Genomic DNA, 15,727 nt, shown 5'->3' with positions numbered 1-15,727 from the left:
AGCCGAGGATGTCGCTGGGCTCTCGCGGCAGCCCCGGGCGCTCACGTGCCGGCACGTTCTGGCTCGGCTCGGCGCTCGGCCACATCTGGCGACCAAGGGACGTGTGGAGCCTTGGGGGGACCTCCTGTTCCATCCCGCTGCACGAGCTGTCTTTCTTCTCCCTACCCCGTCCACTCCGCAGTCTTCACGCTCCTTGTCTCTCCCTCCCGCGGTTTAGGTGGGTGTGAAGCTTTGTGGCAAAATTCAAGTCGCCTTTCTAGGTAATTGCAGGGCTGGAAGCTCGTGTGCAATTCCCTGGTGGGTGGGTGGGCGTCCTGTGCGCGCGCGGGGGGAGCGGATAGGGAAGTGGGGACACTTCGAAGCCCCCCCCCCCCGCCACGTCTTGGCCACGGCCCCCTCCTTGGTTCCTCCGGGTGTCCACTTACCCTTGGGATGTGCTGGGTCTCACTGATTTCAGGGACGGCCCGTAAGCGGAGTTCCAGCCGCCGCTCCCCCTTCGCGCGTCCTGCTGCAGCCAGAAGCATGGAGAAGGCCGCCTCCGCGGGGCGCTGATCCCCGCGCCGCGCCCGCGCTCACACGCCCCCTGCCGCCCTCGCCGCCCCTGCCCCACCATGACCGGCTCGGCGGCCGACACTCACCGCTGCCCCCACCCCAAAGGCGCCAAAGGCACCCGGTCCCGGAGCAGCCACGCGCGGCCCGTGAGCCTCGCTACTAGCGGGGGCTCGGAGGAGGAGGACAAAGACGGCGGGGTGCTGTTTCACGTTAACAAGAGCGGCTTCCCCATCGACAGCCACACCTGGGAGCGCATGTGGATGCACGTGGCCAAAGTGCACCCCAAAGGGGGAGAAATGGTGGGCGCCATCAGGAACGCCACCTTCTTAGCAAAGGTTAGTGGCTCCGAAGGAAGGGGGTGGTGTGGGCAGTGATGGGACCATTTTGCCTGTACGTAGCAATTTCCATTTTCCTGGTCCTGCTGCAAACTCCCTTCCCCTCCTCGTTTTTCCCAACAGCCTCCACCCCCTTTGCTTAATTGAGATGTTTGCCTTGGACGTCTTAGAAATGGGGGAGGGAGAGAAAGGGGGCTTGTTGTCCTGGGACTGTGTGGTCGGCTTGTGCCAAGGTTTCTTTGAATCTGGAGCCAAATTCTATCATTTACTTAGCTCCGTGTACATCCTGCTTCAACGAAGACTGTAGCCACCAAGTAGCACCAGTGATGCCAAGAATGCATGGGCCCCCTGGGGATCCCACCCCGCTTATCCTCTTTGGAGTTTCTTGGTCCTCCTCTGTCCCCTCCTGGTAAATGATTTATTAGGCTATGAATGATTTTACAATCAACCAGTCAGACTTCTCAGCGTGAATCATTCCTAGACGTTTTGCCAAATTTTTTTTTTTTTATGACAGTGACTTTCACCTCTGAAACTTGCAAAGCAGTCAGCTCTCTCTTTTCCCAGCTTATCTGGGCTCTGAGAAAAAAGAGTTTTAACTATGGCTTAAAAGGGACTTTCCAGTACACATGATGAATGAATCTCACTGGATAGAGAAAGAGGCTCAGGAGTGTAACTCTACCTTGGAGAGAAGCCAGTGAGCCAATTGGGTTTGGTGGCCAAAGATAATGTTAGTAAGATGGAGGAAGATGTGCAGTGGTCGCTGTATGAAGCACGAAAATGCAAACTGGAAGAGAAATGCTGCAGAGCCTGGGGTTTGTAGCATGGCAGATGGTTTCCCATCCATCCTGGGGACACTGGTATGGCCAAGAAGATTCCTGGACAGGTCTAGGAATGCCAGACCTGAGACCTGGAAGGCCATCTGGTCGAGCCCCCAACCTGGAACATCTGGTGACCTGAGCATCTCAGCCTGCAGGCCAGAAAGCTGTGTGTGCCCTTGGGAAAAGTAACAGAGCCTGTAAGCTGCCTGCTGTAGTTGGTTATGGTGTTTTATTACCCTGCTGGTCAATGAGATCTTCATTATGCCCAGCGAGAATCTTGCCTGCTTTTGTGTCAGCTATAATTACCCTTGCTGAGTCTTCCTTGAGGACTCAGAGCCTGAGAACAACCCTGATACTGGAGTGCAGTTCTGACTTTGGAGTCTGTCCTCCCTGAAGTGAGCCTTTCTCATTTAGCACCCTTAGCACCTGATTGTGGCTTCTGATTGTGGCTTCATCTTTCTCCCAACATTGTGGGTGGGGACCCCCTTTCTCTGTGGGAATCAGACAATGTCAGTGTTGGTAGAGACCAATCCTGTACCTCTCAGCAGAATCCCTTCCTCTTTCTAAAGGCCTCCTGGGAATGGGGGGCTTGTCGCCTCACAGGGCAGCTCCCAGGCCTGGCCAGATTTGGTCACTGGGAAACTCTTCTCTGACACTGAACAGAGCTCCTCCTCCTCCCCTCCTCGGTCACATGTCACCACTGATTCTTGTGCTCAAGAACCAAAGGGCGGCACACGTCGAGTTCCTGTGCTACTCATAGCTCCCTCGAATGTTACGAGATGGTTCTCTTGGAGTAAGGAAAGGACTTGGATTGAAAAAATCAAGGGACTGAATTCTGGATCTGGTTGTGCTACCTCTAGCTTTGTGGCCTAGGTCAACTCACTTAAAATCTCCGGCCTTAGTTTTCTGACCTATAAAATGTGAGTAGATCAGATTTCATGTAAAGTTCTTTCCAACTCTCAAATCCCATGGTGTTATGACCCATTAGTCTTCAGGTTTCTAGTCATCTGTGTGACACTAGAGGTGCACTGGATTATTCTGCGTCTTCCTTTAATCGTCTTTGTCTACAGGTAGTTCCTTTCACCTTTTCCTATGTGTCATAGTTCCCAGATCAGCTCACTTTCCTCCTCTTCTTTCTAGGACAATTGCTAGTTTGTCATCAGTCAGTCCCCGAAAACATGAGCACAGTAAGAAACACAATATTCTAAATGTTGTCTGAGCAGCTTCGAACATAAATTACTACTTCCTGAGACCTGTACTTGATACTTCCGTTATTGTGGCTGAATTTTGCGTTCTTAAGAAATGAGCTTTCTTTCTTTCTTTTTTTTTAATATAGTGGCCATATCATATTGTACTTTCATAGTAACCGGAAGGTCGCATGAGAACTGCCAAGCCAGGGCAACCCCAGGCTGAACATGGGCATCGGCTTTTTGAACCTAAATAAAGAGCTTCACATTTCTCTCTCTTACACTGCATCATAATGCTTGGTTCTCCATCCTCAATGCCCATCACAGCATCCCGTCTCTCCCTGGTCCTGGTATTCCCCAAACCCTGACCCCTGTGCAGGCCCTGGGATGGGAACAGCTTTGAAAGTTCCTGTTTCCAGGAGCCACTCCTCTCTGATTTGAGGGCTGTTCCTGCACTCAGCTCAGCAGACTTTTTCCTCTGGGGCCAAGTCCTTTTCTCCTTTAATCAGATCAGTGTCTTGCTGAGGAATTTGTACAGAAGGGGGGTGGTGGTGGAGTGGTGGTGGAAGGGTTGGAGAGTTTCAGGGAGGTGAACCTTTTTTTGGCAATTGAATTGTGGACTGAGAAGCAAAAGAAGTGGCATGGGAAAGGTGTCAAAGGCGTGAGAGGAGGACTGAATGACACTTTCTTTGACCACAGGACATTTTGTTAGCAGCCGTGGTAATTTCTGCCCAAAGATCCAGGTGCCCCCACTGGGGAAAGGGGGACAGGTGTCACCTGCTCTGCAATCCTAAATTTGTGACTGCAGGCCTCTCCCCTGGTGGTTACTGGGTCTGAAGTTAACAATTGACTAGGTGAAAGCCAGGGTTTTTCAGGGATAGTGCAAGAAAGCAGCACGGGTCAGTTGGAGGATAGTAGAGGTTGGGAAGGGAGGGGCAAGGAGGATGGCTGGCCCAGAAAAAACAGCTGGGCCGACTAGGAAACAACACCTCCTGCTTCTCGACTGGCTGGAGCCCGACTGTCCTGGGGCAGACAGCCAGATGGATTCAGCAGGAAACACCAAGCCGTTTCTTGCAGACACCACGTTTTTGTGCCTCATTCTCACGCTGATCCCAAATTGGGAAATAATTCACATTTAGAGGACTCAGCTTTGCGTCAGTGAAGAAGTGTGAGGGCTTTGGGGCCAGACTTTGCTGTGGTCAGGGCTCCACTCCTGCCCCCTGCTGGCTCACACAGGCAGTGCACTTTCTCCCCTGTCCTGCGTTCAAAACGATCCATCCGTCCTACCTTCCTGCTCAGCCCAAGGTTGTGACCGCTGGACCAGGCCACCATCAACAGATTCCTGGCTGCTCCTGATGCAGGGGCCTGGGGCCCATCCTTGGCCCAAGAGTGATGTTCCATGCTCCCCCCACCGCCGCCCAAGGTTGCCAGAGAAAATTATTCTGCCTGGCACCTGCACAGTGTATATAATACATATTCAGAGCAGGGATGGCAAAAGGCTTCACTTTCTCCTTGTACTTTCTTGTTAAAGACTCTTGGTGCCTGGTGCTCTCGATGCCTCCCTGGCTCCTTTCCTGGCTTCTACCTTCTTTCCACATGGTGATGCATGGTGATGATACACACTCGTGTCCTTCCACATCCCTTCTTGCATTCTTCTGACAGGGCATTGCATTTGGCAAGAATGGAGTGAAAGAGAGCCTGTCCACAAAAGCTTGCCTGTGGTTTGTTTCATTTTTCTTCTTGAGCAACCATATTCCTGTCCACTCCCCTCCTTCCCCCTATTCCCTACCCTCAGGGACCCCACCCCCTAACTGTAGGCACAGTGCCTGTGTGGAGAGGGTGGTTTTGATCTGTGCCCTCTAGATTCTGCCTTCATCAGCTGGGCTGTGGCTTGAGATGGCTGGATGCAGGTGGCAGGAGGGAATCTAGAGGGACAGGGCCAGGGGAATTCTAGGTTGGAGTCTCAGCTGAAACGGGGCAGGAAAATAACAGGAGAGACTCTCAGGACCCCAGTCAGGGAGGAGAAGAAAAAAAAGGAGTGTGCCCTGGTCTTTTCATAAAAGTTTGTACCAATTAATTTTCCCATCATGCCGTATGAGAGCATCGTCCCCAGCACTGAGTATCCACATTTCAGAATATCTCTGCTAATTGGAGAGGCAAAAAATGACATTTTGCAGTGGCTTTAATTTGCAGTTCTTAAATTGTTAGTGTGCTGGAACGTTTTTAAAAAATATTTATTCACTATTTGCATGTCTTCTTTTGTGAATTGTCTTTTCATGGCCATTTTAAAAATTGTGGTAACGTATAATTTACCATTTTAACCATTTGAAGTGTACAGTTCTGTGAATTAAATATATTCACATTGTTGTGCAACCATCACCACCTTCCATCTCCAGAAATTTTTCTTCTTCCTTGACTAAAACTTTGTACCCATTAAACACTGAGTTCCCATTTCTCCCTCCCCTCAGCCCCTGGCAACCACCCTTTTACTTTCTGTCTCTGTGAATTTGACTGCTATAGGAATCTCCCATAAGAGAAATCGTCCAATATTTGTCCTTTTGTGACTGGATTATTTCACTTAGCATAAGGTCTTCAATGTTCTGGCATGTGTAGCATGTGTCAGAATGTCCCTCCTTTTTAAGGCTGAATAATATCCCATTGCATATATGCTACATTTTGTTTATCCATTTATCTGTTGATGGACACTTGGGTTGCTTCTACCTTCTGGGGCCATTTTCTTTTCGTTGAGGCCTAGAGAGTTTTCTTATCACTTTGTATGAACTCTTCATGAATTAAGGATATTAACTCATGGTCTCCACGTGTCCACAGGGGAAGTGGGTGTTTTCATCCTCTTGCATCAGGCTGAGAAGGCATCTTCGTGACGCTCCTGAGTTGAGTGTCTGGGGGCTCAGGCCCTGCTGATTCTGTTTTCCAGTTACTGAAAAGTGGAGACCATTCAGGCTCCCCCATCTAGACCTCTGAAAGCACACTGTTGATGAATAATGATAACACAGCTAACACTTAAAACACCGAGTGCCAAGCCCCAAGTTGTCTGCTTTATACATTAGGTCATATAATCCTCACAACCAGCTCAGAAGGTTTGAAGTAGGTGATATCCTCTCCTATTTTATCAGGAAGGAACCGGAGGCTTAGAGAGGCCGTGCAGCTTGCCCAGGGTCCACAGGAGTAGGTGACAAAGCAAGGACTCATGATTACACCCCAAGGAGCCTGCCTGGTTTATAGTCCATCATCCTGTGGGGCCTTGGCAGCCCGAAGTGCTGCTTGGGAGCTGCCCCAGCCTGAGCCCCCTCCAGCTGTCCCAGACGGCAGGGTGGGCTGTAGCCAGATGACATCATCCCCTCAGCAGTCTCGGCTTCTCTCTCACCACAGCCCGGTTCCCCAGCTGGGGTCTGGGGAACGTGACTGCAGCTCCTGCACTCACTCTTAGCTGGGGCTGAGGTAACCAGACAGCTGTTTTTAAAAGCCCTTGGGCGCCACTGGGCTGCTATTCTGAGGACCGGCTGCTGCCTGACTCCCCCCATCATCTGGCTCTTGTGGGCTCCGCTGGGCTTGGGGGAGTTGAAATAACTTGGTGGTTGGCCCCCAAAGCCGACTCAGAGCCAGGTCACTCTGGCTTCCTCAGGGCTTTGGCCAAAGGACATCCCTCTGGGGATCCCTCAGGTGGCTGGTGATTCTCTGGGGCGTTGTCCCATGCTTGCCTGGGTAGAGGTATGCTCCTGCCTTCATAAACTCTGTCGTTTGCCACCTCCCTCTTGTACCTGGCCTAGAGCTTGGACCACTGGAGGTGCGAAAGAAATGGTTGTTCTCGTCTCCCCTGCTTCCTCACTTCTCTGTGAAAGCTCTGGCACATTCTTATGCAGAATTTCAGGTGTGGGTAGATCAGTGGATGTTACTGCCAAAAGCAGGGACAAGCGTCCTCATGTTTGCTAGGTCGGAAACACCAGGACGCGCGTCGTATTTTGACTCTGGGCTGGGCGGGGGTGTTGTGGGAATGGCCCTCTAAGCAGATGTTCAGATGGGAACGTTTTGCTCCCAAAAATGACTCTCCAAGACAGGAATGTGATTTGAGTTGATATGTTGTAAACAAAATGTTTGCAGAACAGCTGTGAGTGTGTGCACACAGTCTCACATTCTCTCTCTGTCTTTCACACATGCAGTCATGCACACACACACACACGCTCTGCACCTTGGCTGTGAAATAGGATGTGTGACTAGTTCCCTTCTATTTTAAGTAAAAGCAGTGGAAGATGCAGAAGTATGAAGAGCCTCCTGCTTCAGGCCCGGGGGACCCCCTCGCCCGCCAGCTTGGCTGTGGGGCCTGAGCTTGCAGAGCTGGGGACAGAACTGGGGACCGTCCGTGGGCAGCGTCTGGCGCTGGTGCCCAGCCACACTGCCCCGTGCTGTCCCTAAGTCTGTTCACCAGTGGCTTCACCTTCCATCAGCTAAGTACTAAATCCCCAGGGCCTCCCTTTCCCTGTTTTCTTAGAGGGTGGAACTAATCTGTCCTGCGGCCCCTTGTGCCCCTCCCTAAGCGGCTTAGTCCTCCTCTCCTTCCTGCCGGAGCTACAGACCCACATGGGCTGAGTGTCTCTGTCACCAGCGGCTGAGGTTAAGGGACTGGGTAACATAGAGAAGAAATAAAGCAGAAACTGCCGCCTTGCTTCCCAGGAGTGACTGGATTGGAAGCCCCTGCTTGTTCTCGCTCTTGGCCTGGTCGGCAGGGTTGCTCAGAGCTGGGTGTTGCCTCGGCTCTAAATTCCCGAGAAGAGGGACTTACGTCCCCCTCTTCAGTCCTGGCCCGCCGTTGCTCCCTTCCCTTCCCAGCGGGGGTTAGGACGTCATACCCTCCGCTGGTGAATGTTGACCAAGAGGCAGACTAGGAGATGCCCAGGCAGACTGGGCAGCCGGGTGGGGTCAGAGGGTAAGATGGCTCACGAGTGAGAGGAGCTGCACTTACCTGGGAAGATTCGCGGCAAGAAGGGAATCTTTCCTGATGCACTTGGGGCTGGGCTCAGGGAATGGATGTGATGGGCACTGCAGGGGGTGGTGGTGAAGAGAAATGGCACGTGTGGCACCCTGTTGCAGTCCTTCGGGGCGCCGTGCATCCCGTGTTCAGTGGTGCCCTGGAGTGGGCACGTACAATGGTGACACCAGACACGCAGCAAGAGTGTCGTCGTGCAGTAGAAGTGTGAGGGTTAATGGGGCACCTCTGAACCCTCCTGGGCCGGGCCTGGGGAGGGGGGGACACTATAGGCCATGGTCCTTGGCCTCAAGAAGGGCTGAGGCTCCCATGGGGAGGCAGGCGGTGTTCACACCGCAACACGCAAAGGGCCGTAGAGAGCTGCTGCGACCCAGGGCGGAGTGTGTGCCAAGGGAACGCAGAGAGAGGACGGGCCGGGCTTGGGAGACCTTGTCCAGGAGGCACCAGGTGAACGGGTGCCCAGGCCAGCGTGGCCATCTGCCCTCAGGAGTAGCTCTGCGTCTCCTTGATAAAATGATCTCTCTCTACTTCCCTGCAGCCTTCAGTACCCCAGGTTCCCAACTACAGGCTGTCGATGACGATCCCAGACTGGCTCCAGGCAATCCAGAACTACATGAAGACACTACAGTATCCTTCCGACCAGGGTCTGAGCAGACCCAGCCCGGGGACAGGCGTGATGATCGCACGCCTGGTGGCGGCTCTGTCCCCATCTGGTCAGCAAATGCTGTCTGAGGTTGGCGAGGCCGGGCACGGAGGGATGCCTCGATGTGACAGTCTAGAAGAAGTGACACTGGAGGACGTCATCGCAGTGATCAGACCCTCTCCGTTTAAGCAGGGTGTGGGCCGGGACGGCAAAGGGCAGCGAAGCGGCAGTGGGCAGCACACGCCCCTCTTCCTTCCATCTACGCCTCTTTCTCCACCTCCTCCTCCTTGGTTATCCTTGGCTTCCTCCATCTCTCTTCCTGTACCAGCTTTCTTTCTCCCTCTTCCTTCCTAGTCTTTTTTTTTTTTTTTTTTTTAGTATATCTGTTTATTTATTTATTTATGGCTGCGTTGGGTCTTAGTTGTGGCACACGGGGTCTTCATTGAGGCGTGCGGGATCTTTCGTTGCAGCATGTGCTCTTTGTTGTGGCATGCAGGTTTTCCCTCTCTAGTTGTGGTGCACGGGCTCCAGGGCGCATGGGCTCAGTAGTTGCGGCGTGCAGGCTTAGTTGCTCCGCGGCATGTGGGATCTTAGTTCCCAGACCAGGGCTCGAACCTGAGTCCCCTGCGCTGGAAGGCAGATTCTCAACCACTGGACCGCCAGGGAAGCCCCCCTCCTAGTCTTCTGTTCCTTTTCTTTCACTTTTTGGCCGGATCCTGACCGCTCATCATCTACAAGAGGCCCACCTGGCGTTGCCTTTGGCTCCTGGTGCCCTTGGTCCATTCTGCATGAGTGAATGGGGCCCTGGGCTGGGGGCCCTCTCCCCTCATGTGAGTTTGAAGAAGAGCTGAGAAGTCCTGTGGGTCCAGGCTGGGTGCAGACCAGCCAGCCTGTGGCCCCTTTTCTCCTCCAGTGTTCGCAGCCAGGATTACATCTGTTCTGAGCACCCATATGAGCTACGTTGTAAGAACCAAGGGGCAGGGTCAGATGGTCCCCTCGCCACGGCTGGTGGTTTATCAGGGATGGGAGTCAGACGGGAGCCGGGCCAACAGAGGAGGTGTATGTGAGTGGGACAGGCCGTTTGCCCGAGCGAGTCAGTGAGCATCTCAGCTAAGCCAGCATCGGGACCCCCTGCCTAGGCAGCTGCCGCCATCCTAGCCCCCAGCACATTGTTCAGGAGGTCTGCTGACCTCTGTCCTTCCTCCCTAAAGGCATAGAACTTATCAGAAAGGATTTCACGGGGCGCTGCACACATGTCCCACATGCCTGGGAAGAGGCCTCCCCTCTCTGTGCTATAGGCAAGAAGCTTTCCTGTGGACTTTTGTGTTTTCCCTGAAGGTAAGGGTCCTACCAGATGAGAACTGCCTCTCGTTTGGGTGGGCAGATTACTTGATTAGCCTCTCAGTTCCCACTTCACAGACTGTGAACTCCCCTGCATGGCATCTTCCTCATAGAATCCTGAAGCGATATTAGAGAAGATAACACCAGCCTCCAGGGGTCAGGCGGACAGTTCTAGCCCACGGAAGGCTGATGTCGGTGCTGATCGCTGAACTGGGACCCCACGTGGGGAGTTCCATGTGGCCCAGAAGCATAAACTCCTGCCGGAGTCGACCTGGACCCCAAAAGCTGAGCCTTCCTGGATGTGATCGACTCCTCAGAGAACGTTCCAGAAGGTGACAGAAATTAGCATGGCTCCCCCCTTCTATTTAGGACATGGTCTTCACAAGGATCATCTGGCTGGAGATTAAAGAGGACAAGCCTGGCCGCTGGGAATGCACTGATGGGGCAAATTTGCATGTGCTTTACATACCATTGGCTCATTCTCCCGTAAAGGCTGCAGCCCATTCTCAGTCCTGAAGGATCTGCTTTTTCATTTTTCCCTTCACTGACCCATTGTGATGATCACTGAGCTGGTTCACTGACTGCAGAGAGGGCTGGAGAAGGGAAAGCACCACCATGCTGCTGGGATCAGGCTCCAGGTCACCTGGCCATTGGAGTAACCTCTTTGTTCTACCTCCTGACCAGCCTTTTATTTAGTTCCTTGGGCCTTCCTACTGCTTTGTCCTGGATGCAGTGACTGGTGCTAGTGTATGGGGACCGATTGGGGCCAGCCCTGACCACAGATGTCCTCAGCTGGGGACGGGAAAGGACAAATCCTGCCTTCCCTTCTGACAGCCTCACAGCGTTGGGCAGCAGGAGTGCTGACCTTGCACCGGGTTCCGGAAAGAGAAGTCCCCACCCCCGAGCTCTGCTGTGTAGCGAGCAGAGGGTGAAGTCTCTCTCTCCAGGCAGCGTTTACAGGAGGCTCTCCTCCCCAGGCCCATAACTGTAAGGAACGGAGAAAGAATGGTCAGGTAGTTTTTTATTATTTTATTAGAGGTTTGTCTCACTCCATGCACTAGATGTATAAACTAGACGTATGAACAGAGGGAAAATTGGGCATATAAATAGAACTTTTGCCAATTGCATGCTACTTTAAATATACAAGGAATCTCACTATTTGAATGAAATCTTTGGTAAAGTGAAAAATCATTTCACAATGAGGCTACGTAGCCCTTCATTTTTCTCTCATATCTCTAGGGTTTTGTATATTGTATTTTTTAAAATCTGGGCAAGCCTGTATTGTTATTGGTTATTCTTATGGCTCATGCTGGTAATTTCCAAACGGTGAGCTTGTTAAAATCATCCCCTGGCCCTCACCCTAGAACTTAAAATTCGACAGTCCCAGGTGGGGCGACTCTGACATCAGGGACTAAGACCATGGCCTGAAATCAGAATCTCTTAAGGATGGAGCCCAGAATCTGCTTATAACAAACTCTCCAGGTGATCGTTACATATGTTTGTGTCTTAGCGGCCAAGCACGTCTTTGCCTGGAGAGGAATCCCAACCCTTGTCGGGAGGGTGTGCAGTGCCTTGAGGTGATCATTGCAACTTTCTGCAGCTGCCCATACCACTGTAGGGGCACACGTCGAACCTCATACTTCCTGCCTGGGCTACAGGTTCATGCTTCATTAGCACCTTCCCAATATGCACTTTTTCTATAGGATTTTGTTTGAGGCAGGAAAGAGAAACATGTAAAACAACTTTTCTTCAGGCTCAGAAAAAAATCAGGATCCAGTCTCAGAGAGCCTGGTGTCTGAGAATCTCCAATCTCCTTCAGAATGAGCTGGTGCAGGCTTGCCAGTCCCTGAGACCTTGTGGGCAACCAGCTAAATCCCAGTTTGTGGATAATGCTGTCGTCTTCTCGGATCTAGTAATGTCAAATATCAGTCCAGGCATGAAAGGAAAGTACTATCTCCACAGTAAGCTCTGCTGCAGAGTCTGCGCTCTTGAGAAACCCTACTACCACCTATCCACCTTCCATCCGTAACCCTTCCATCCTTCCTTTCACCCATCCATCAGCCTACCTTTCTATCTGTCCATTAATCCATCCATCCACTCTTCTATCAATTCCATCCTTCCTTCCATCCACCCATCCATTCACTTATTCCTCATTTATTTAATAATATTTGCTAAATGGAATATGTTGGGCTTGTGCCAGGCTTTATGGGTGACACAAAAGATGATAAATGGTCCCAATTCTCAAAGGACTTGTAGTCTAGTAGGTGAATTAAGACATGTAGTCAACTAAACAAAATACAGAGCAGATTGAAAATAGCTATTGTATAGATCCAAGGTGCTTTGGGGCCTAAGTTAGAAAGTAGATTTCTAGGGCAGGACAGAGAGGAGGGAAGATACTGTTGGCCATCTCCTGGCTACAGGCCACCTTCTGGAAAGCCCCCACTTCCTCATCCCTTTGAGAAATCCCTCTGCTGGATTACTGGGACCTTTGGAGTTTTCTGTCACTTTCCCTTTACATACTTCACACAGATACAATCATACAGGGACCCAGTTCTTTGAAATTAGGAAAATGAGACCGCTGAGTGGGTAAGTGGTGCATGATCTGTGGGCCAGGTGACCATGCTCCTATCTGAGAGCTGTCATCTTTCTCTCCCACTCTCTCTCCTTCATCCCAGTGCTCAAATATTCTGGTCTGTAAGGGGTTAGGGGGGGCCCGGGCCAGGTTGGAGGTGGGGCTGAGCTAAGCTCAGTGGTGGAGACTAACTCAGGGGCGGGGCAGACTTGTGAAATTTGTTTTATGTGGCCTTTTTCACTTGCTCCATTGTAACACCCGTGTCCTGGGTTAGTGGGAGGGTGCTGTGGTTAGTACAAGCACTAATCTCCCGGAACTACGTCTTGCAGAGAGGAGTGGAGAATTTAGGAATTCAGTTCCACCAGGTGTGGATGTGCTTTGCAAGCCTCCTGCGAGGCAAGTTCTGCCCTTTCTCTCTGTACTCCTGCATGCTGCCTAGTGTGGCGATGGGCATGCTGGTGGATTGGCACACAGACTGACTGCGTAATTAAATAAGTCTGAGATCCTTTGCTGTGCTCTACCCTACAGGTTAATGGAAACAGCGAAAGAAATGACTCGGGAGTCCTTGCCTATCAAATGCCTTGAAGCTGTCATCCTGGGCATGTATCCTTTGAGTGATGTAAGCTTAAATTTACTCCATTGAGGATGGCTTCACTGTGGGGCTGTTTGTGGATCCTAGATCCACAGAGGTGATGCCTGTTGTCTCCTTGGAGGAAAGTGTCAAGCCCTCCTGGTGCTTCTCTTGAACTTTCACCATCTGGAGTTGAACCAAATCAGAGCTTGGACCGTCATCAGTGTAACCTGTGAGCTGAAGCCTGCATCAAGGTCAGCTCCCAGGCCAGATGCATTAGTCACGAGGAGAATTCTAGCTTCAAGGGACTAGCGAGAGAGTGTGTATCATTATTTTTTGCATTAATCTGGCATTGCAACAGTAAAGACACTCCAAGGAAAATGGGATTATCCAAAGCCATCTCCAGGGAAAGTTCTATGAGTGGATTGCAGAGGAGACCAATGGCGTAGTGTCCTGACCCTACAGGACATAAAGCTGAAACAAGGGTCTGGTCTCTCCACACTTCCTGCTCCGTTTTCCACCAGACTCCTGGATCCTCAGCCTGAGGGGTAATATGGTCCAGGATAACTGTGATGGCACTGACTTATTAGTGGTGGTGGCAGTAGAATATGATCTGGTAGAATAGCAAAGAAACTCCCAGTCCTGGGGCGGACGGCTGGGGTGAACTGGCCAAGGGAACACAGTAAGACCTGAGCTCGAGAGGTGATCCCAGGTTAGGACAGGTAGGTCCTTGGATGCCATTCTGAGAAGGGTAACTTTTTCCAAAGGCAATGGGCAGCCCAGCCAAAATCTCTGGAGCGGAGACAGGACATGATGAGGTGTGCACTTTAGAGAGGTAGTTCTTGGGGCCAATTGCAGGGCAACAGGAGAAGGTGGGGCTGCATCTGCAAGGCCAGTTAGGAGCTGCTACATGAGGGCAACGGTGATGCTTGAACCGTGGTTTTGGCAATGGGAATGGATTTGAGGGGACCGTTTCAAGAGATCCCGAGGAGATAGAATTTACAGGACTTGGAGGCCAGAGAGGTAGAAGGAAAACCAGGAGAGAGAGCAGATACAGAAGTCAGTGGGAGGACTGGTGACTCAGAATCGGACTGGGGACAGTAGGCTGGGTCTGGTCTGTTCTCCAGGACCCCTGGACGTCTTCGTGGGGAGGGGAATTTCCGCCCCTCTAGTCTGCAGAGCGCTGGCTGGCCGGATCTGAAACAGGACTGTCCGCAGGTGCCCAGGCTGACGTCTCAAAAATGGAAACTTGAGCTTTGTGGAGGCCTTTGCCCAGCCCTCCAATCATACCTCCTCCCTGTTCCCCACCAAGAAGATGGACCGCGTCTGGGAGCCCAGCAGGAGGGCAGGATGGGGGCGGGGGGGGGCAGCAGATGGCTCTGGGCCCCACCCTTTGGAGGCAGGAGTCAGCACAGCTGTTGGGCAGAGCCTCCTGCAAGTTTAATGGGGGGAACAATTGTCGCGGATTTGCTGGTGATGGGTGAGGGAGCCCATCACCACGGGCACCAGCTGCCTTCAGACCCTGTGCTGACAGAGGTCGCAGGGCCCCTGGATGGAGGTCATCTTGCTTCACACGGCAGTCCCGTACACAGTTGTCTTGTCCCCGAGCAATTATATCAATCCAAGCCGAAATTAGCTTAGGTTACCAGAGTCACCTATAAAACCTTTGGGGTTGGGGGGATGGACCTGTGGCCAGCCTCTGGGCCTGTCCGAATCAGAGGGTAGCGTCCTCTGGGTTCTCCTTTGTTCTAACCGGTGTGTCATTTCAGAAAAGTGGAGGGAGGGTGGAGAAATACAGCTGAACTCAGGGAAATGTGACTCTTGCACAGACAAGAAACACAGCTGAATTCTAAAAGTTACGGCCTCTTTGTCTTTGCTCTGTGTCAGCAGCCCTGTGGCCTGCTTTGCTCCCAGGCACAGTGAAGGACGGACTTGGGTCATCGGTCGGCCTCCCATGGGCCCTTCCACAGGTCCTAGGGGACAAGCGGTGTGTTGACAACTCTGAAACAGGTCGGCTTGGCTGCTGCTTGGAAGCTTGTGTCCATGGGCTTGTCCTTGTTTTCTCTTGTTTGACGTGAGCTCCGAGTTCAGGATTCATTCGCGAAGGGCCACTTCTTTTGATCTTGCTTTTTTGATCATGCTGGAGAGATAGACTTTTGGTTCCCAATTATTTTCTGAATCATGGCAGCTCTTTAGGGGGCCTCACTGGCCCTGGTGGGGCTTAATCATGGTGCTGAAGTGCTATGGCTTATTCAATAACAGGTGTATAATTAGAGGCAAGGGAGGCATAGCCCCAGCAGGCTGGGTACTGGGCATATCTTCCCCAAGCTTGGGGCACTGCTGCTTCCTTTTCCCTAGAAAAGCTCAGGCTACTTCCCAGCCCTCACCCGTACCCGTTAGTCCCCTCCCTCTGTGTTCACAGAGGCTCCAGGTCCCAAGGCTTTACTGATTGCTATAGTGATGGAGCAAATCCGAGTGATTGGTGACTTGTCACAGGATTGACTGGAGGCCCCTCCACTCCCCTCCCCACTCACTCTTCTCCACTTGGCTGACTCTGCTGTCCTGTGGGACTCGTTCTGGTCCTGAGGCCTCTTCTCTGCTCTTCCTGAGGTGGCAGGGATGCCTGTCTCACAACACGTCACGTTGGGGTGGGTTTTTTTCAGTTTGAGATAAAATTGACTTAGGGCACCGTGTAAGTTTAAGGTG

General features: G+C 52.0%; 1 protein-coding gene across 1 annotated transcript in view; it reads left to right on the top strand.

The window, feature by feature from the left end:
• Positions 1–611: 611 nt before the first annotated feature.
• The window catches only part of VASH2 (vasohibin 2), a 35,893-nt gene continuing 20,777 nt past the window's right edge, over positions 612–15,727 (top strand). Inside the window, exons 1-4 of the mRNA XM_007175590.2 lie at positions 612–887; positions 8,433–8,521; positions 12,408–12,464; positions 12,979–13,053. Of these exons, the coding sequence (XP_007175652.1) occupies positions 612–887; positions 8,433–8,521; positions 12,408–12,464; positions 12,979–13,053 (497 nt within the window). The remainder of the gene's footprint in view (positions 888–8,432; positions 8,522–12,407; positions 12,465–12,978; positions 13,054–15,727) is intronic.

The sequence above is a fragment of the Balaenoptera acutorostrata genome, chromosome 1 (assembly GCF_949987535.1).
Source record: "Balaenoptera acutorostrata chromosome 1, mBalAcu1.1, whole genome shotgun sequence".
NCBI classification, from domain to species: Eukaryota; Metazoa; Chordata; class Mammalia; order Artiodactyla; family Balaenopteridae; genus Balaenoptera; species Balaenoptera acutorostrata.
The sequence above is the reverse complement of the archived record's forward strand: the minus strand, read 5'-3'. Positions and strand labels throughout refer to the sequence as shown.